Source organism: Belonocnema kinseyi, chromosome 4 (genome assembly GCF_010883055.1).
Source record: "Belonocnema kinseyi isolate 2016_QV_RU_SX_M_011 chromosome 4, B_treatae_v1, whole genome shotgun sequence".
Taxonomy (NCBI): domain Eukaryota; kingdom Metazoa; phylum Arthropoda; class Insecta; order Hymenoptera; family Cynipidae; genus Belonocnema; species Belonocnema kinseyi.
Window position 1 is genome coordinate 92,839,399 of NC_046660.1, and position 21,283 is coordinate 92,860,681.

General features: G+C 30.2%; 2 protein-coding genes across 7 annotated transcripts in view; one reads left to right on the forward strand and one right to left on the reverse strand.

The window, feature by feature from the left end:
* The window catches only part of LOC117170480 (acetyl-CoA acetyltransferase, cytosolic), a 36,332-nt gene extending 24,806 nt beyond the window's left edge, over positions 1-11,526 (reverse strand). The window contains exon 1 of one of the 2 annotated variants that reach the window (XM_033357198.1): positions 11,402-11,526. The gene's annotated coding sequence lies outside the window, so the exon portion shown is untranslated. Of the gene's footprint in view, positions 1-10,146; positions 10,255-11,401 lie in introns of those variants that run through there. The other variant, XM_033357199.1, reaches the window with a different exon arrangement.
* The window catches only part of LOC117170478 (MAP7 domain-containing protein 2), a 319,741-nt gene that overhangs the window by 9,797 nt on the left and 288,661 nt on the right, over positions 1-21,283 (forward strand). The window contains exon 1 of one of the 5 annotated variants that reach the window (XM_033357189.1): positions 12,209-12,482. The exons of 3 other annotated variants lie outside the window; for them this stretch is intronic. In XM_033357189.1, the coding sequence (XP_033213080.1) occupies positions 12,440-12,482 (43 nt within the window). In that variant the 5' untranslated portion in view covers positions 12,209-12,439. Of the gene's footprint in view, positions 1-12,208; positions 12,483-21,283 lie in introns of those variants that run through there. One more of the 5 variants, XM_033357194.1, reaches the window with a different exon arrangement.

The following is a 21,283-nucleotide window of genomic DNA, read 5'->3' on the forward strand; positions in this document are numbered from 1 at the left end:
AATCTCTATCCCATCCACACACTACTCCTTTCCCCTGCCGAGTGAGTCACGCCTACCCCGAAAGGGAAATGGCTTAATGGTGTAATAATAATAAAAAAAAATATCTATTTCTAAGATTTGTGATTTCGTCCTTACTATAATTCATACTTTGCATGTCTCATATCTCTTGTGCCCGCTTAGACATATGCAAATATTTCCGGCTTCTCGTTCAATCCCCAAAGTAAAGCAGCGCTTGTCTGGGTTATATTTTGATGGGGTTCTTCGTAATAGACGGAAATTAATTTATGAGCTATTCGGCTGGTCTTTAGTTTCGAACTGATAATGGCAACTCTTGAATTTTAAACGGCTTAACAAATGTTTAATGGAAAAATATAATATTTAAACGCTCGTTAATTTACACTTACAAAATTACAACCATCATTCGCAATACTATAAATTAAAGAATAACTTAATTTTTTGTTAAATGTTTAAAATATTTCAAGAAATTTTAACAATTCAGATTCATGTGGTGTAATTTATCATATTTGATTTATAATTGCTCATTTTAAATTAATTAATATTGCAAAATATTACAAAAAATTTTTATATATTTGAAAAATCTCACATTGAATCGGTTAACAATGGAATATTTTAGATTGAATCAATATTTTATAAGAATTTGAAATTTCTTCTGTAATTTTAATTTATTGGTTTCAATCCAAAAATACTCAATTAAAATTCACCCTGAATGACCCAGTAATATTAATAATTATTTTCTGATTATACATACAAGTTACCTTTTATAGAGCGTATACTAGACGAAAGAATAGCAAAAGAGCCTTTCGTCCAGCCGGCTGTAAGAATATCCACAGCAATATTTTAATAGTGTTCATCTTGAATGGAGCAGCTTTCAGCACTTAAAACTTATTGCACTTATATAGTTATGTTGGTAATGCGATATATTGTTTTTTTTGTACTTTATTGATTTATAAATAATTTATTAAAGTACTTCAATATAGTAGAAATGCATTTTATTATTTTCATATACGAAACCAATTTCAATTTTAATGATAAAAATTAATTAATAACATTTATAATTTAAATTATGATATGGAATTCTGTAAGTTAACAACAACAAAACTTTACTACTCGTGATAGCATGTTCTAGAATTTAATAGGATAATTTTGCAGTTGTCAAACGAACAATGTTTTTATAGTTCTTACGTGCATATTCTAATTTGAGAGAATTTCCCTTATAATTTAAATATTTCATTTTTGCATGTGGTATATATTTAAAGAGGAAGGGGGATTTTTTTCGAAAATAGGCAAGAAAGTGGTAACGCAGGAGAATATGGGACGGGGGCTGTGAAACCTAGTGTAATAACTCGAATGAAAATAAAAATCAGTTATTTGTTCTCTGATGTGAGCAGTCTTTTCTAGAAGAAAAGTACAATTTATGATTTTAGAAATTTAAAAATTGTGCAACTCTAAAATACTTCAGGGCATTTTGACTCGACCAAATCTTTTTACATCATATTTGTTTTTAGAAGTTGTTATCAGTTCTTATTGACAGATTGTTAAAGATTACATCGATATTATCTGACACACTCGACCTTGACTTTACTTTTAAATATTCATGGTTCTTTCGCGTGGTTTAAGTCCGGATCTGAAGTGCTTTTTCCGCAATTATTTACTTGTTGATGTATCCGCAGAGAAGAAGGTGACGACTTGTATAACATTCTAAGAGAATTGAAGTTTGTTACAAAAAAATATTACGCTTTATGGACAAAAAATGCGGTTCGTCGAATGCGAAGTAAGTACATAGCATAACCGTAACCTTAAATTAAACTTAGTGGTCACAGCCTGATACGTTGAGATAATAGAGGCCATTCCACCGGTAACTGCAAGGCTCGAACTCTGCGGAAGTGCAGTTCCGATATGCCTATACCCTTTAATTTTTACATTCTCATCAGAGAAGGTATTAGATTTTTGTAGAATTTGCCCCCCCCTCTTTTTTCAAATTCCCATTTTTCGAGAGCCTCTGAATCCAAAAAATGTTTTTTTTTTTTACAAATTTGTATGTCTGTATGTATGTATATCTGTATGTGAGCATGAAGATCACTTTTAAAAAATTAATCTATTAGATTTAAATTTGGTACACTCTTTTAGTGTTAAAAAATGAAGGTCAAATTCGTTAGCTTGGTGAAAAAAATTGGAACTAGAAAGAATAGGTACGATTTTAAAGATGCATTTTAATTTGTGCAAGTTAGAATTCGTATTTAAATTTCAATCGTATATTATTTGTATTCTTAGCTTAATCTGGATAAAATTTGTCGCTACATACATTAATTGAAGTTTATTTAAGGTCACAATGCATTGAAACTTACGCGAACGAGTGAAATAATTGTTGTTTGTTTTTGTTTTAACTTATTTGTTAACAATGTGTTTTTTGACTGTATAAGATGAACATTCTATCTAAAACTAATTGTTTTTGATGAAAATTTGTTTTTAGTATTGAATTATTGTTTACTATCGTAAAACCGCTTTTATGCAAAAACTAAAATACATGTTTAAAATTGTACCTACTCTTTCTCGTTCCAGTTTTCGGCGCTAGGCCACGAAATTGGAGACCACCAGTCCCAATAACACTTACAAAATTCAAAAAAGAAAATTTTAAGCTAATTAACGCACGATATGCAAAAAATTCAAGATAAGAAAAACCTTTATTTTTCAAAGCCCTACTAGGTTATCATAACTACTTTTTGCATTTTTTCAAAAAATTGAAAATGCAAATTTTGACGGCACAAAAAACAATGAAAAATCCAATTTTGTGATCAGACTGCAAGATAAGTTAGAAGATGAGTCAATAAAAATTGTGCACCCAAAGGCGATCTAAAATTTTTTTTATTATTCACTTTTTGATAGGACGCGCAGTTTTTGTTTTAATCGTAAAAAACAGCATTAAAGATAGAAAAATAAAATTTTTAGACAAACGACACAAGCTAGGAAAATAATTAAGGGGCAAGCATTTTTCACCCAAAAAAGATCTACAAATTTGATATTGATCATTTTTGATAGAATGTGTATTTTTTGTTTCACTCGTAAAAAATAACAATGACAGTAAAAAATCAAATACTTGGAAAAAAGGTGTAGAAAATGTTAACAAGCTTTTGGTATAAGAATACATTCAAAATGAAAAAGGAAATGTATTTACCGGGAAAACGACACAGGGTACAATAACAATTCAACTGTTTTACATAATATAGGTCTTTTTGGTTGAAAGCTGAACAATTTGGATGTACTTTTTTTGCTAAAAAATCTTTTTTTTAGTCCGTCTTCTTGGTTGGAAAATTCATCATTTTAACTGTAAATTCGTTATTTTCGAAGTAATTTTTTTACTGTAAATTTAACTTTTCCATTATCTTCTTATTTTTGTTGTTGACGAAAACGCAATTGTTTAATTTTTTGTAAAAAATTTATCTTCAAAGTCCCCTACATAATTCGTCTTTTTCCCAGAAAATTCAACAATTTTATTAAAATTTCCACTTTTTTTGCTTCAATATTAATCTTTTTTGTTTGCAAAATCTGCCATTATTGTTGAAAATTCATCTTTTTAAGTTGGAAATTCAACAAAGTGATCAAAATTTCAACTATTTTTTTGAAAGTGTAACTAATTTGTTAAAAATGATATTTTTGCTGGAGAATTTAACTTTTTTTGTATTGGTTCTTCTGGTATTTGAATTCATACTTTATTGTATAAAAGTGATATTTTTTGCTTGAAATATATACAAATTTCTAAATTTTAATTTGAAACTGTTTTATTCCATTCATAAGACATTTTATGTTAAAAATGTATAATAGGAATGTTTAGAGAAAATGGGAAGTTGGTCAGGGAAAAGGCAAGGAATTTTAAAAATAAAGTTTTTCGGATACTCTGAAGTTTGTAGCCGTTAGTTAATCTTTGATATTTATTTTTTCGTTTCAAAGTCTAGTTAGAGTTTATGAAATTGTTTCCTCATTATCACCTGAAAATAATCAACTAAAAAGGTTTACTTTTCCTTTTCATTCTGCATTCATTTTCTTGATGATCTCATGTGTTTGAACGAATTTTCCATTATTATATCATGACTTTATTATAACACCTTAGTAGGAACGGCGCTTCATATGGCCTTGTATATCATCCTAAGACCTTTTGTTGTTTGATTGAAGCCAGGCCGAGTGCAAAATGGCGACTTCTATTCAATTGCAGGCTTTTAAGGTGAAGACTCTTGTTCAAAGTTCAAAGAGATTGCATAACTTGTCGATCTTTGCTTCAATGTCGCATTTGAAACTTTTGAAAAGTTAGTTTTCGAACTCTGCATCATTGGAAGTAATAACTCTGTCTAAATTTATTTACTGGAGAGACTAGACGTGTCTAAAATTACGATGACCGTCATGGTATCATGGAGCACAAGAAAATGATCCTTTGAGAGAAAAAACGCATTATCTGATAACAGATTTTAAGAAAATTGGGATCAATTTCGGATACTTAAATCTTAATAAATATCCCGTTTGAAAAACTGTGTTCTTCGATGCTTAAAGTTTCTTTATAGAGGAAAATCTTTTTAGTTATTTCTTTTAACTTTCACGTAACATCATGATAGCACGAAGTATTTTTTAAATTAAATTTACAGTTATGGCTTTCAATTATCACCGAACCAAGATAATTGTTATTACATCCATTATTCTTTTTTAAACGTTTCGCTCCTGTGCCATACTCGCATCTTGCGGCGCATCAACCGAACCTCCAGCATAATTGTACTATATCGCGAACACATGTTACGCTGATTATTTTTATATACCGTTACATAATCACGTGCCAACAAGGGACTGTTGTTTGGCGCAAGATAACATCAATATTTTTTGCAATATTTAAAAAATCTCAAGTTTATCTTCCTTGATATATTTAAGACAAGAATTAGAAATTGCAGGAATTCAATTTTGAAAACTTTGAGGAAAGTAAGAACCAGACAATATCCATTGCAGCTCATAATATGTGAGTTCAAAATAACATTAGTAAAAAATTACTTGAAATGTAATTACATTTCGTGTGCTCTTTAAGTGTGCTCTTTCGTGTGCCATCTTTAAGTTTGGTGACTTTGATTACCTCCATTCTCAATACTTCCGGCAGCGTGATTCTTTTGATTAAAAATTTCGATAATGATCACGAAATGTATCAGAAAATAATATGGCTTAATTAAGGTTTGACAGTCAACATTTGTCAACATTAGGCACATATTATTTTTGTTTTGACGTACTTTGACAAGTACATTCAAGATTATGAACTCTCATAATTACAGTGAAACTCCTATACTGTGTGGGTTTCGGAGCTGGCGGTAAGCGCGAACAAACCCGAGATAGGTCTGCTCTGGATGTAAACGCTTTTTTTTTTGTTCACGCCTGCTTGACCACCACTACACACACTGCAAAGTCCCTTTTGCTCGTACCTGCGGTGTGGCGTCAATTCTCGGAATAAATATATCGGGGAGTCCTATTTAGGAGTTTCTCTCTAAATTTGACCAGGAGTGCTACAGGTCAGGGAAAGTTAGTGAATTTAAACATGATCAGGGAAAGTCAGGATGTTACATGAGAAACCTGAAAGAGTCAAGGAGTTTTCTTTAAGCTGAAATTGAAGTTAATTTTATTATTTTGTTTGGAATTCTAATACTTCAATAAAAATTGCGTCTTTTTGGGTTAAAATTATTAAGTTGAAGAGATATTTAGAAGTTGTGAAAAGATTCAAAATTAATTTAAAATATGAAATGATTTACAATAATTTAAAGGAATTGTTGTAGGGAAAATTTTGGGTAGAATTTAAATCATTTTAAAAGATGTTTGGAAGTTATGAACAAATTTTCAAACTAATTTAAAAGTTGAAAAAAAATGTAAAACATTTAGATGATTCTAAATTTTTAAATAAAATTTTGAATATTTTTAAAGATTTCTAAACCATTAAATATAAAAATAATTTAACCTCTAATTTAAGTGTTCAGTTTATAACAAAGATTTAATCGTTAAATTATTAATATTTCTGGGTTATAGTTATTTAAAATGATTCGCAGCCCATTTTTTTTACCTGAAACTAAGAAATTTTTATCTTTAGTGTCCGAGCCACCCTACATTCGCTTTGAAGAAAATAACGGACACTTTTGATGAGTAAAAATCTTAGACCTCAATATGAGGAGACGTCTCTAAGTTTAGTGAAACTACTTGAAAGTTTAATGCAAAAGATGCATGGTTCTGACAGACTGTTGATCGACTTTGTACAGTATTCTTCCACATTTATACTATATGTGTATAGAAAAGTGCAAGTCATTAACGTTTACAGAAGATGCTTACACTTAAGTCTAACTTGGGTCGTAGTTTACGACGCACTTGATATTTTGTTATTTCACAATCTGTTAATTTATTATTTTTACCCAATTATAAAAAATTCTATTACATGAAAACACTTTTTATTGTATACAATTGTTAAAGCTCGATTGGGGTACATTGAAAGGATTTCTTTTGTCCAGTGGAAAGTTGCTGAGCTTGCAGAATTGCAGAAATGTGTTTAACAATTTGCACGGTAGAACTGCTTTGTTAAAAACTTATTTTTTTGGTCGATGATTCACTATTTTAGTCCGAAAATCCTCTTTTTTTTGTTGTTCAATATTAAACTATTTTGTTAAAAACATTTATTTTGCATTAATTTTGTCAATTGAAAATGTCACTATTTCATATCCGGTTAAAAATGTATCTTCAATTAAAAATTCAACTGTTTCTTTGAAAATTTTATTTCGTATCAGAATATTAATCTTCTTGGTGACTAATTCATCCTTTTGGTTGACAACTCATTTCTTTGGTTGATAATTTTACCATTAGATTGTAATTTTCTTAAAAAATGCAATTATTTTGTTGAAAATACATGCATGTTGTTAAAAATTAATCTGTTGTCGTCGAAATTTTGAATCTTTATGGTTGAAAATTTTACTATTTTTTTACTTAAAATTTAACTATTCCATTGTAAATTAAAAATGTATCTTTCTTCGTTGAAAATTAATTTTTTTTTGTGAAAAATTCGTCGTTTTGGTTGAAAAGTAATCTCATGAATTGAAACATCATCATTTTGGTTAAAAACTCATTTACACTGGAACTCTGATTTACCACTGATTTTGGGGATCGCTTGAGTAGCTCAGTGGTAAGTCCAGACCGTCCGAAGGTAAACAAAACGTATGTAGTCAGGGTTACAAAACCGTACTTACGCATGGTTGCGTAACCCCCTTTGGACCCCGCGGACCGGGGCCACAACTTTTAGCCCGAAACCGCAGAGGCAACAATTCTCGGAAGCAGAAAATCGGGACTCCCTCAATACATGTTCCAGTGTGCTTGGTTGAAAATTAAACTATTTTTTGAAAACTCTTGTTTTTTTTATAAAATTATTTTTATAACAAAAAGTGAAACTATGCAATTTTTGCTTGAAAGTTAATCTTTTTTAGTAGCAAAATCATTAATTGTCTTTAAACTCATCTTTTTGGGTTGGAAATTTATTTTGATAGAAAATTCCACTTTTATGTTAAAATTAATATTTTCAGATTGAAAACCCAACTGTTCTGCAGGGACTTGGTCTTCTTGCCTTGAATATCCAGTATTTCGGATATTTTTTTATTGACTAAAAATATTTCTTGCTTGAAAATGCAACTCTTGTTAAAAATTCCTCGTCTTGTTTTGAATATTAGTCCGTTGTGTTTGGGCATTCAACCGATTTGTTGAAAAGTCGTATTTTTTTATTTTAATTTGACTCATCCCTTTTTTCTTTACTGAAAATTGTTATATTTACAAATTTAAATTCGCGTATTTCACGCATGTCTTACGTAAGTCTTACGTTTAAGGTTTGTTCTTATACCTAAAATAAAAATGTATAATAGTCAGGGAAAATGAAAACTTGTTCAGGGAAGTCTTAAGAATGTAGCAATTGCGAAGTAGCTCCTGGACGTTAAAAAAAACCGAGGAGTGTTTGAAAATAGCTTCAAAGATGACACAAACACTTCCTGTAATGTATTTTGTCTTGCTTAGTTGACCTTGAGTGACGCTATTGTCACATAATATTTTGTATTCAAAAAAGTTAATTTGCCTAAGCAGTAGGGGTTATCACTCTTTGCATAGACTTATATTTTTTGTATACTCTTTGTTTTTTACATTTTACATCTTCATTCAGCGCAATATTAGATGCAAAACTCTCGTAATTTGAGTTACAGATTAGATTGCTTTGCTTGTGCTGAATTGAGATGTATAAAATTCCATACCATTTCATGCAATCTTGACACTGAAATAATATTTAAATGCTGACTTCATTCAGTGCCGCGTTAAAGACTCCAATTACGAAATCCTATTTTCTGCATGATTTTCGACGTTCCGTATGTGGTTTACTATTTCTCGTATGCGTAATGAACCAAGTTGCCACATCGTGGGCACTGTTGAATTTTGCACACACGCCTCAAAATGAAAATCGTGGACAAATCTCTTTTGCAAAATAAGCGGAAGATCGATTGTTCATCTCAATTAATCACAAAGTCGACGACCTTGCATAGTTTGCTATCAAGAATACACGTAGCGTGGCAGAATGCTATGTCTATAGACTGCAATCGCAAATTCCCGTCTGTTTTAATTATCTAAGACTCTTGCAGATTTCACCTTTCGCAAACATGCACGATTAATGAGAGTAGGAAAAAATCAGGAACAGATAGACTGCATTCCGCTTGTTTTAGCTTTCTTTTCTTTTATGGATATCTAAGTCTAAATGGGTTAGACTTTTTCACTGATACGATATTCATAGCCAGTCCATCAGTTAATGGATTTTATATGTTTTTGTTTAAATCATTATTTTCATTCTCTAGTTGGAAGTAAAATTTGGAAAGTCCTTAGCTATTCTTTAGCGGTAAGGTGCCGCATGCGTCATTAGCCAACGTGACTAATAGGAACTTTTCAGCTATAACGCGCCTTCATTTACAACCGACCGCTAAATATACCAAAAGTGACAACTGCCATGTGCATAAATCGTAAGCACAAACTGGAAAAACTTGAATTATTAGTTGATAGGCTCTAAATCTGTCGTTTAATATTCAATTAAAAATTGGGGCAGTTAAGCTGTTGTTTAAAATATTTTCTCTGATGAAACAAATCATTTCCATTATTTTGCTGAATTATATTTAAAAATTAGTGATTATTTTTAAATGTCGTGTTTTTTCACATTAAGAAAGGTCTTTCTTTGTTCTACGCCTACGGGATTTTACAAAATAAAAAGAAAAACTGTTAAGAAAAAAAACTAATGGTTAATGAGTTTCTTTTATTTAAAATCTGAATTTTGAACTCATTTTCGAACTGTACAACATTTATGTTTTATGTCATATCCGGCAATGGTTAGAAATTACGTTTCAAGATAGTACAGAATTTAAAATTTGAAATTATGAAATGTTTTCTAAGGCGAAGAGAATTTCAAAAGGAGTTGTGCGGTTTTTTAAATTTTCATCCAAATAAAAAATTTCATTGGGATAGTTTTCAAGTCTTTTTGTGGTGTACCAAAAAACTTTGACAAAAATTTCTAAAACTCATAAGGAAATTTTGTTTTAAATTTTTAAAAAGTTCCAAATTTTTTAATTTTGATGTAATCGAAAAATTTAACTAACATAATTTCTGAATATATTTAGTATCTGTTGAAAAAATTTAATGAAATTTTCTAATTTGTCGGAGAAATATTTTTGTTCTATGTTATGAAATCTTCAAATGTTTGAAATTTTCATCGAAAGTAATATTTCGTTTGGATAATTTGCAAGTCTTCGACCCATCTATAAGAAACTTTTTAAAACGTTTCTAAAATTAAAACAAAAAATATTTTGAAAATGCTTTAAATTTTTGTATATTGGTTGGAAATATCTGGTTAACGAACATAACCCTCATTTTGGGAATCTTAAAAAGTGTCTCAAACGCTGACTCGATTGGACAAATCCTTCAACAGTTAGCTTGACTACAAAATTTATGTCACCATACAGACAGATATACAGATACCGACAAAATTTTATGATTTTCGGACTCTGTGAGTGCCGAAACATAAATACCCGTTAAAAACCAGATAAAAAATTTGGACTTTACATTACAATCTCACGAAGTGGAACGATGGTCGTGGGGGCTAAAGCGTAGGCTTTGGACCCACTCCGTCGGCTTGCGGGTTCGATTCACGCCTCGCACTCTGGAAGAGCTTCGGCGGCCCATGCGGTGAACACTAGCCTAGCAAGGGAGTTGTTCATCTCCGGAGAGTCGTGGGACCGGTACCTCTAGAGAAAAAAGGTTTTCTCTCTAAGTACTTAAAGTTGTTGCTCTTGGTGGTTCGGAACCCACCTTAAACTGTAGGCCCCCCTTCCACCACCAAGTAAGTGTGTGGGCGGTGTGTAAAGGAATAAAGAAGAAGGTGCAAGAAAAATGTAAACCCTTAGGGGACACATTAGAAGCTTCCATTCCATTACAATCTCACGAATGAGAATGTAAAAATTATCTTGAAAAAATTAAATATCTGTATTTTTGTCGGAAACAACGAAAGATACAAATTTTCAGTTGTAATTTTTGTTTTAATTTTCTAGGCCTCAAAGAGGTTTAACCTGCATAAAACTGATAGGATGCCTCTTTTACATTAGCAGAATTTTTTTCCATTGGAAAAGATTAAAAGGTGGGGTTTTCCTGAAAAATTTTCGTGTTCGACGAAGAAAATAAAGAGGGTTTTGTGGAAAGTCCCAACTTTTTGATTTTTTCGTAATTTTGTTTTTAAATTCTGCTTTATAATAAAGGCATCCTATCAGTCTTATAAGAGCAGAACCACTTTTGCGTTCAAAATAAATTATTTGCTTAAAATATCATTTTTATTTTTTTCTCATAAAAGATGCAAAATATCACCAAAGAAAACAAGAGATAATTTGTTTAGAACTTTTATATGTTACGAGCTATTTAAAGAAATATTAATTTTAAGAATTGGGATTTTTGAGAAAATCCACTTTCAATCATTTTAGTACTCTGATTCAACAATTATTGAAACATGAAGTAGAACAGAGACTGGTTGTCAGCATACTGATTAGCAGTTTAACCTCAATCTCCAATGTAATATCATTTTTTTAAACCAAGTACATACAGAAGTTATCCAGCCACACCATTAAAATATCACAAATTACATAATTTTTACTGTATACACAAATAATAATATACACATTATTAATCAATTGCAATTTCTCAGTTCAGTCTCTTTTAACTTATCAATTACTCCTTTTGATGTATATCTAAATGACCTTTCGGAATTACTAGTATTCTTTGAAATAAAAATCGTGCATTAAATAATGCAAATCTAGCTATATCTCCTTACCGAACTTGATGATCAGTTTATCACTACATTTTTGATTTAATTAATTGCTTCTCAAAACCGATGTTTCTAGATTTGAAAAAATGGTTATATTCCAAAAAAGTCATCAGGACATGCTCGGGTCATCGCTGAGGTGAAGTTCGCGGCAGACTGCTAACCGGCACGTTTGAGGCTTTTGAAGTTGGATCGGCGGGCGGCAGCTCGTTCACTTTCATGTGCGGGGGTGGGAGTTGAGTAACGAGAAGGGAATCGGGTTGGTGGCCGTGGGCTGCGGGGTCAGGAAGGGGTTGATTCACCGGAGACGGCACATTCCGTCTTACGCAGCCGCACGGCAAACTCGTCCATCGCGATTCACCGGCTTATCGTAGTTCAGTGTCTTTTTTATCCAAGGATCTAGAATTCTAGATCATTTTCATTATCGAAACAAGCACAGTCAAAATTAGTGCAAAGAATCAACACAAAAGAAAACTTATCAGAAAAGAGTATGTTTCTTACCATTCCTACGTCTCTGCCAACTTTGATCATTTGATTTTTCAATTTCCGCATAAAAATTCAAAATTCTTTCTTATAAAGCTTCTTATAAAAAATCAGTATTATTTGCCTTTTCATAATTAAAGACTAAAAGATACGTTTCAAAAGCTCAATTCCTGAGATTGATACATTTATTTAATCAATGAATCTGTTCTTGAATAATAAATAAGATAATTAACAGTAAAATGGTAAATTTAGCTTTAGGCTCGCCTTTGGGTCTTTGGTTTGCAGTGACGATAACATTTCTTGGTTGGCCGTTAATCTTATTTAGTGTATAGAACTAACTCTGCAGGATTTCAACATGTGCCGCCTCGGGAGTGTTTAGTGTGCCTCTGCACATTGTTGTTCGATGTTTAAACAATCGAGAGAAGGCGCGTCTCCGACCTTGTGCCGTTCTTCCGATTTTTTCCTCATGTTCTATTCGATCGGCCTTCTAGCAGTGGATCCGATCGAAAATACCAACCCTGTGGTCAGTGCGAAGTTTATCGACCTCTCGTAAAACTTTTCATAATGGTGGTCGTCATGCTCTCGGAATACGATCAACCTGACTTAGGTAGGTTCTTGAATTTATGATGAATACTGAATTGGACTTTATAATTTCATAATTGGTATTGTGCAAGAGAAATGGAGGTTCTGAATTTATTAGATCACGTTTATAATTATTCCTTATTTTACCATTCGGCTTTGGAAATGTCTAGGGAAATGTTATTCTTATGTAAAACAACTCTAGCTGCTTGGTCAAAATTATTTGTTAGCAAAACCGGAATATTGATAATATTCGAGTTAATGTTCCTTGTGCTTTAAATTAAGAATTTATTCTCAGTTTCAGTGACCCGAATATTTAACATAAGTTTTTTAGCGTTCTGTATTAGAAGAAAATTATATCACGAATTCGCTGAAAGTATAAATAATGGAAAAAATCTGGGATTTTGTTTACTTTTCGAGATAAAAATTGATGAAATTAAATCATCTTTCTGATTAAAAAAAAGTTTGGTTATGTACTGCAACTGGCTGCAACATTATTAGAAGAAGACGCGTTTTAGATCGTGTTATACTTGAATTACGAGGCATAATTATGGCACTATAAAAATGACCTTCCATGGTTACCAACGCACCGCCGCGAACCATAATCGCATTCCAGGCCCGCTCATCCATCCGGTTCCCGACGCAATAGTCAGTTAAAATTCGCCACTGAGAATTTCGCAAACTGCATCTACTCTGCTTGCAGATTCGCACTTTATGTTGCTGCGTAGTGTCCGAATTCTTTCAAAATAAATTCTTCTGTATACGATTTCTTTTCAATGGATGTTTGAAGGCACTATTAAAAGCGTTAAATTGATTTTCCATTTTATTTATATGCCCTTAAAGGATTTTTTCGTTATAGATGTACTCATTTATAAAAAATTAAGCAAAAAGGGTAGAGTCATTGAGAAAATCGACTTTCGATATTTTCATAAAAAGCCGTCATTTTGTTAATTTTCATCATTTTATTAAAGTTCTTGTGGGGTTCGAAAAAAAAAACAATTCATCTGGCCAGCCTAATTTTCTTTGAAAAAAAAACATATGGAACAGGCGAATCTATTAAATGTAAATAACAAACTCTTTCTAACTCTTTCCAAGTGAAATAAATCTATGAACTTTAATGGTATCATTTTCTTTAAACATTCCCATTATAACGACTTTTCTTACATTTTGAAAACCAACTATTGTGAATGTTTTAATGCAAAAACATAAAAATCTTGAGCACTTTTAATTCCAAATTGTTAAAATTATTAATTTAAAGCTTTCAGTTTCAACTTATTTAATTTTTACCTGCCGAGCTCAAAATTGATAAGGTTTTGAAATGTTGATTATTTGAATCTGAAATTGTTTGATTTGTGAAATAAAATCAAATTCCTGTTTTAAAAAATGAATGGTAAAAAAAAACAATTTCGAGATTTTCCTTGTTAGCTTTGTAATTGGAAACATCTATAATCTAATCTGGTAAGCAACTGAAAGGATATTTCAACTGCAACATAGTATAAGATGATTTTTTTTATAAAATCACGTTGATTCTTTGTTTTATCACTATATCATTTCTGTAATGTAAAAAGTTGTATGCAATCGAAAATAAGTCGCGAAACCGACCATACGAAGGCGTTCTGCAAGTTGAGATTAACAGAGTCCCAGGAGAATCGAAGACACTTAACATTTGAAACCCGTGGGAACGGATTTAGTCATACTTCTATTGCAGAACAACTATTGATATCATATTTTTATCTATCTTTCTAAGAATCCTCGTATTTTGACATTCACATATTATCGAGATGTATCGAGATGTACTTTCAATTTTTTGTTACGCTCACATGAATTGCATGCAGTTGTGCGTTTTGTAAATAAGTGGGTTAGGGGAACGCCATGTTGTAGGTCAGCATCGAACAAGATCAACAAGATTAGAGCACCTGGAACGAAATTGATATATTTTAATCTTTAAAAAAAATAGGTAGCAGTATTATTTACCGCTAAATGAACACAATTATTTCCATGTTCAGTACTGAATTTCTCCTCCCGAGATTTACTAAAAAATAAGTTTTATATTAGGAAATTAAAAGCATGACCCACTGTGCTTCTTGACGCAAACGATCCGTTTTCTTTATTAGAAATTAAATCGTTTGTATAGATAAATTATAATTTTTAATGTTATTTTCTATTCTGGCAGTGATACTTCATTTGAATTGATATTTATTATTGCTTTTATAAGGTGAGCCTTTAACATTTCTGATTCCTTTTTTATCCCATCTTCTATGGAATTTATGGACAAAGCATTAAAAGAAGTTAATTTCTGTTGAAGTGCAAAATGCAGCTTCTGATATTATAATGCACTATGGGAATAATTTCGGCAAAAACTGTATAATTTATAGCTTCTTTCTTAGTTATGATTATATGTTGTTTTTTTCGGTTCAAATAATACGCTTAAGAAAAGCTTTTATGATTATCCACCCGGTGTATGAGTAAAGTCGACAGGTTAATTGAACATTCCGCGACTGTAAGTACTCGCACGATCGTTACAGACATGTGTTAATTGGCTCAGTTACGCAATGTCTGTACCATTTCTCTTTCGATGTAGGACTGGGAACTCCGAAAAGTTGGATCTCGTTACTTAAATATATTTTTTTAATTACGCGTAAAATTTCCCGAAATTCCTAAAATTACGTAAGAACTACAAAAATCATTGTTTGTTTTACGTCTACAAAATTATTATTTTCAAAATTAGAGTATAGATACACACTCTTAAAAAAACTTGAAGCTGAAACAATTAAAAATATTTCATAAATGTAAAAATCGAAGACAGAAGCTGTTATGATTTAAAATTTTGTAATGATTTTGTCACTCATGTCGTATGAAAGAAAAAACAAAAAAATTTTTTTGTGAAGACAATTTTAAACTTATGAAAAGAATTATTTAACAATAGTTTCTGCAATTCAATGTTTCCTTACTGTTGCTTCTTACCAATTTCTTACAAATTTCTTAACTTTAATAAATCATGGCTTATTGTTTTTGAAAATCTGATGGACTCTTTATTACTTGAAGTTGTATTATATCTGAAAATTAAATTTGCGTATAATTCCTTTTATTATGAAAAATCCTAGAAAACCTTATGCAAATAAAAACACGGTTATAATACTTTTGCGTGGTTAAATTGAAACTTAAATTATCTATTTAATTATTGTAAATATTAAACATGCCTTATATGTTAGGGCTTTTCACTGTTAAAATGGCATTTTTCAATAATTAAGATATAAAAAAATTACGTTTCGAAGAAGACTTATCATTTTAAAAAATTTTAATTATGTTCTTTTTGTCGCTGTAAATTAGCATTTTCAAACAAAAATCATTATCAAAATTTCCCATTTTCCACAATTTAAGGGTATCGAAAGTTTTACACCATAAATGCCTATTTTTAAACAGAAATTTTTAGATTTCAAAGGTTAAAAATTTTTCAACAAATTACTATTTGTTGGTTTCGTTGGCGAATTTCACAGCTAAATAATTAGTTATTAGATTAGAAATAAAAATAGATATTAGAATTTTCATTGAAATTTCTTACTTATTAAAAGGCTCGTAATTTTTTTACAGTTTTAGGTTGTGTTAGGGTTTTCACCAAATAATGGTATTTTAAGACGAAAATCATTATAATTTAAATGAGATTTAGAAGTTTTGAAATTTTTTGAATTATAGCCTAAATTTCAAAGATGGTTTATAATTTTTTACACAATTTTAGGCTACGTTGGCGTTTTACATCGAAAATTGGTATTTGACAGTACATTTTTTAAACCACATAAACTTAAAAAAAAACAAATACTCGAGAAAATCAATGTGTGAAGAATAATTGCACAATAAAAAAGAGTTAAAATAAGAAAAATATGAAAAAAAGAAAATTGGTATTTTAAACGAAAATCATTACAATTTCAATAAGAACTATAGAATCTTTGAGAATTTTTGGATCACGTTAGTATTTTTCATTTGAAATTGGCATTTTTAATAAAAAAGTTGAAAACATAGATATTTGGTTTATTTTATGTTTTGAAAATTTGAAGTAGTAGAGTTGTAGAGAATGCCCCCCAAAGAAAGAAAATCTTTTTTATTTCATATTACATCATCAATAATATTTGTTTAATTCTTAAAATTATAGAGAAACTATTTTTTCAGAGATGTAATTTTTGGCACGAGAACTACCTTAAAAATATATAGTGATTTGCAAAAGAAGTGTTCGAAGTTGAGAACTTTTGAATTGAAATGTACAAAGTACAAAATGTACAAGTGTACAATGCATACAATTAAATTAAATTTAGAGTCAAACATTTCAAATTGAGCGACTTGAATGGTAAATCTATACAGGAGTGTTGAGCTGTCCCAAATTTTATTTTAAAATCTTAACATAAAAAATTTTTATTTTCATTCAACCTATTTCAAACTAAACTATTAAGAATTTGAACCAAATTTGAGATTGAAGGCAGTGAAAGATGACAAATCTTGGAAAGAAATATTTAATTATACTTATAAGTATCACGATTTCATTATTGATGATAGTATTTTTAGAAAAGAAAATATTTTTTGATGTAAGAACGATTTTAAATATAAAAAGAAATTTGATTTAATTAATTTGATTTTTTTCTGACTTTTTCATATCGCCGTTAATGGATTTCATAAATGGATTCTCTAAATATATTCAGATTTTCAAAGTGAATTATTTAATGGCTGAAATCATTCAAAATTATTTATCATTATTTAAAAATATAACATTTCACTATTCGCATGTATGTGCTAATTGCTGTCGAAGATTTTTCCAGTTTTATATGATTATATGTTGATAAAGCTGTCCATTTTTAAAATGAAGTGTATATTAATCGACAAAATCCGGATATTTGCACTGAAATTTCGATCTCAGTAGCCCCTCGCCTGGAATTGTTACCGGAAAAATCCAGCTATTCATACCGATAGGTCAATACACATAGCGACGACCCTTTTAGAAATAAATTTTTTGCGAAAAACTGACTGTAGGAATAAAAGAGAATCGCATGGTATGGAGAAAATTCATAATCTTAAAAGAATTATTTTTATTTCTTTGTTTAATTTCTATATGAATATTATACATTTAATAGTACATAATGTATTTTATATTGAGTTCTTGTATACATTTTTTATATGACTTTCACTTCTCTCTGCCAAATAAATTACTCATAATGAAAAAGTCGATCATGCAGGCGAGACATTAATATAATTTATGACTTATAAATAAATCCATTTCTATTTTAAAATCATGCTAGAGATATATCAGCATCAATTACTATTTATAAGAAAATTGCACGGTGTGTAATAAATATAAGATTACACTTGTAGACGACAGTTGATATTACAAACTTTGAAATATTTTTTTATCGTTTCTCTTTCGGAAATTAAGCATTTTTGATACATATACTTATACGATATACATGTACCTCGATCTGTGCAGGATGAGCTCACTGAATGGAACGGTAATCGAATGACTGTATATTTATTTGATCTGCAAATAGGAAGCGAATCCGTGGGATTGCATTTCAACCAATTTTTGAATGGGAAATAAAAAATTAAACCTTACCGCGGCTCTAGATTTTTTACAAGAATAATATTGATTTTTTCAAATTTAATTTGAAGGTTCATTTTTTATTATTCAATAATCGTATTGTTTGTTTTTTTGTTTGTTTCAGGTAAGCTATAATATTTCATCAGTAATTAAAATGACACATTTGTAGCTGTGGTGAGTTCACAAAAATTTCTTTAAAATTTCCGAGATTTTCACACTCCTTTCTTTTGTGAATATGGTCATTTAATTGTGATTCTTTTGTCTTTTCTTTTATCGCCCCACTGGCGATGAAAACGTGAAAAACGATTTACTGGTTCCGTTACTATCTTAGAAATGATGAGATTGATGAGTAACGGACAATTCAATTTATCTGAAGTGACGAGTTATATTTTTTCCATTATTAAAATATTTTTTCCGAAAGTTTGAAAAACTTGGTTAACTACCAGTAGTGTGCTGTTTCACTTTTTAACGAATAATGTTGCTCGTGATGAAAATTACTGTAATATAGTTTTTATTGTTAAGAGCAAGTGATTTCGCAAAAGGAAGAACGTGTCGCCAACGGTTTTTTGAGTAGTTTCAATGACTTTTTTCATTACCAGTCGTAAAAACTAAAACGGAATGAAATAACAGTAACGTAGGTCAGAGAACTGTTGGAAAGGGCGACGTGAAAAGGGGGAAAGAGCGACGAAAGGCGTCGAATGTTTCGTAGCCGAGAAACATTAACTCCCGCAAAATAGCGGGTGCCTTCGTGCATATCGAAAAGCCGCTAATTTTGCAAATTGGGTCTTTGGGCAACTTACTTCTTTAATTACCTACCTCAAACAAATGCAGAATTCGTCAAAAGTGATTCTAAATGCGATTAAACCGCACGGACTTTTTTCACTTCGAAAAAACTTTTATTGCATTTTCATAAACTCATTTATTCGTACCTTCAAACCAAAGAGAAGAATATCTTTAAAATATAAAAGTCAGTTCTAGGGGCTTTCATTCCCACTTAAATTTGAAAAATGAATAGGAATTCAAGACATGAGAAACAAGACGTTTGGAAAGAGATTATTATTTGTAGAATTGACCAAGAACTGTAATTGACCAAAATGCACTGAAAAGAGGGGAAATGGGGAGATTTCTTTATGAAAATGGGGGAATTAATTCTTTTTTGTAAAATTAATGCAGGTACTAATATTACGCTCAATTTTCCAACTCTTAAAATTCCTAATATTTAAAGTAAAAATATTCATTTCGAAAAAAGTATATAAATTTTCAAGCAAACAGGTAAGCTTTAAACTAAACAGGTGCATTTTTAACCAAGATTAATGTTTTAGGTTGAAAAAATAAGTTTTTTCAACCTAAAAGATCGATTTTCAACAATCCTGAAGAGCCGAATTTCCAACAAAATAGTTCATTTTTACACTAGAATTTTCATGACAATAGTTAAATTTTCAACTAAAGAGATGAATTTTCAACTAAACTGAAGAATCTTTAACGAAAAAAATAATTTAAAAAAAATTATTATTTTTTAACCAAGTAGTTCAATTTTAACCAAAAAGATGACCCCTAAAAAAGATGACCCTTAAAAGTTGACTTCCGACGTAATTCACTTGTTAGATTAATTTTTTAAACATTCGAATAATTTATATTTTTTTATGTATGATCGTTTTGACTCCGATGCGGATTCTAGCGGAGCTAGAGAGCAACTTTCTCACAATTTAGAAATAAAAATTAATATTAAAGAAATATTAATTTTAGAACTTTAGACAAAAAACAATGAACATCGAAGTATTTATAATGATAAAAATTGAACCAAATAGTTGAATTTTCAACCAAAAAAGACTTTTCTGTCAGGATAAGAAAAAATTTCAACCAAAATGTTAAATTTGTGTATCATCAAAACAAACTCTTATAAACAGGTGAATTTTCAACTAGAATGATGAGTCTTTAAAAGAAATCAATTTTTTACAATTTGTTCAACTTTTAACCGATTAGTTGAATTTTCTACCAAAAAAATTAATTCTGAGGTGAAAATTGATTAGTTAATATTTCAAACAAAAAAGATTTTATGTAACTCGATTATGGTTTTGCTGGTTTTCTCGGGGTGGTTTGGAGCAGTAAAGTAGGACTTTGTTTTTGAAAAAGACGACTTACATTTTTTAATTGACACTTTTACACATTAGGCTGGCTCAAGATAAACGACGAACTGTACTGAGAAAAAATATTACTTGATTCAAAGAAATGTAGTACTGAATACGTCCAATCATATATTGTTTTGATCGAAGACAATTTTTCTTATTTCAAGAAATAATGTTTTTTCAAATAAGAAACTTACTGTTGTTATAAGAAAAATTTCTTTAGACCAAAAAGAGATTTGATTGGACGTATTTAGTACTGCATTTCTTTGAATAAAGTGATCTTTTTTCTAAGTGTGGTTGACCATCAGCAGTTGTAACTCTAATTTTCATTTTATATAATCCTCAACTAAATCTTTTAAGAATAATTTTTACATTTTAATTTCGATTAAAATCGATTAAAATGCTACAAATAGGATTAGCCAGGTGATAAGGAAATAACAAAAAACTGCCATCTGGAAACTGTTAAGCATTCTGTTGTGCAATGTGGCATCTGTAATCCTCTTTCGTAATATCCTGGTAAGAAGAGAAATTAATGGAGAAATGTAAAAGGGTTCTGCTCGACGAACCAAGTATCACAATTTTCAAGGTCAATCACCCTTGACATCAATCATTTGCCATAGTAGATTCATTGTTTAGCAATTTGACGATTTTGGATTTGCTTTACTCGCTGCTTTAATAATCAAGGTAGAAACAATATATTTTCTTTTCTTTTTTAATCATATTAAGTTACTTTGTTGGAGATTTAATGAAGAATATGTTTCAATCTCTAAGTCACATACTTTCAACCTTTCATTGTTGATAAATTACTGACCCAGTATCGTTAAATGTTACGTCAATGGTTAAGCTTTTATTGGAGTAATTGAGACAGAGTGGGTAGGGATTGTCTTTCTAATTTTTTTATAATTATCTCTAAACTGTGTAAAAATAAACTGTGGAAAAATTTTTAATCAACACACTTTTTTACTTATTTTTGATAGAATATAATTTATCTGTATGTTTCTTAAACTATGCAAGCATGAAGAACATGGGCCTCAAAATTAACGCAAATAAAACAAAAACTATGGTGTTCCAAGGAAAGAGTGAGAAAACACTATGCAATATTTTATTAAATGATGAGAGAATTGA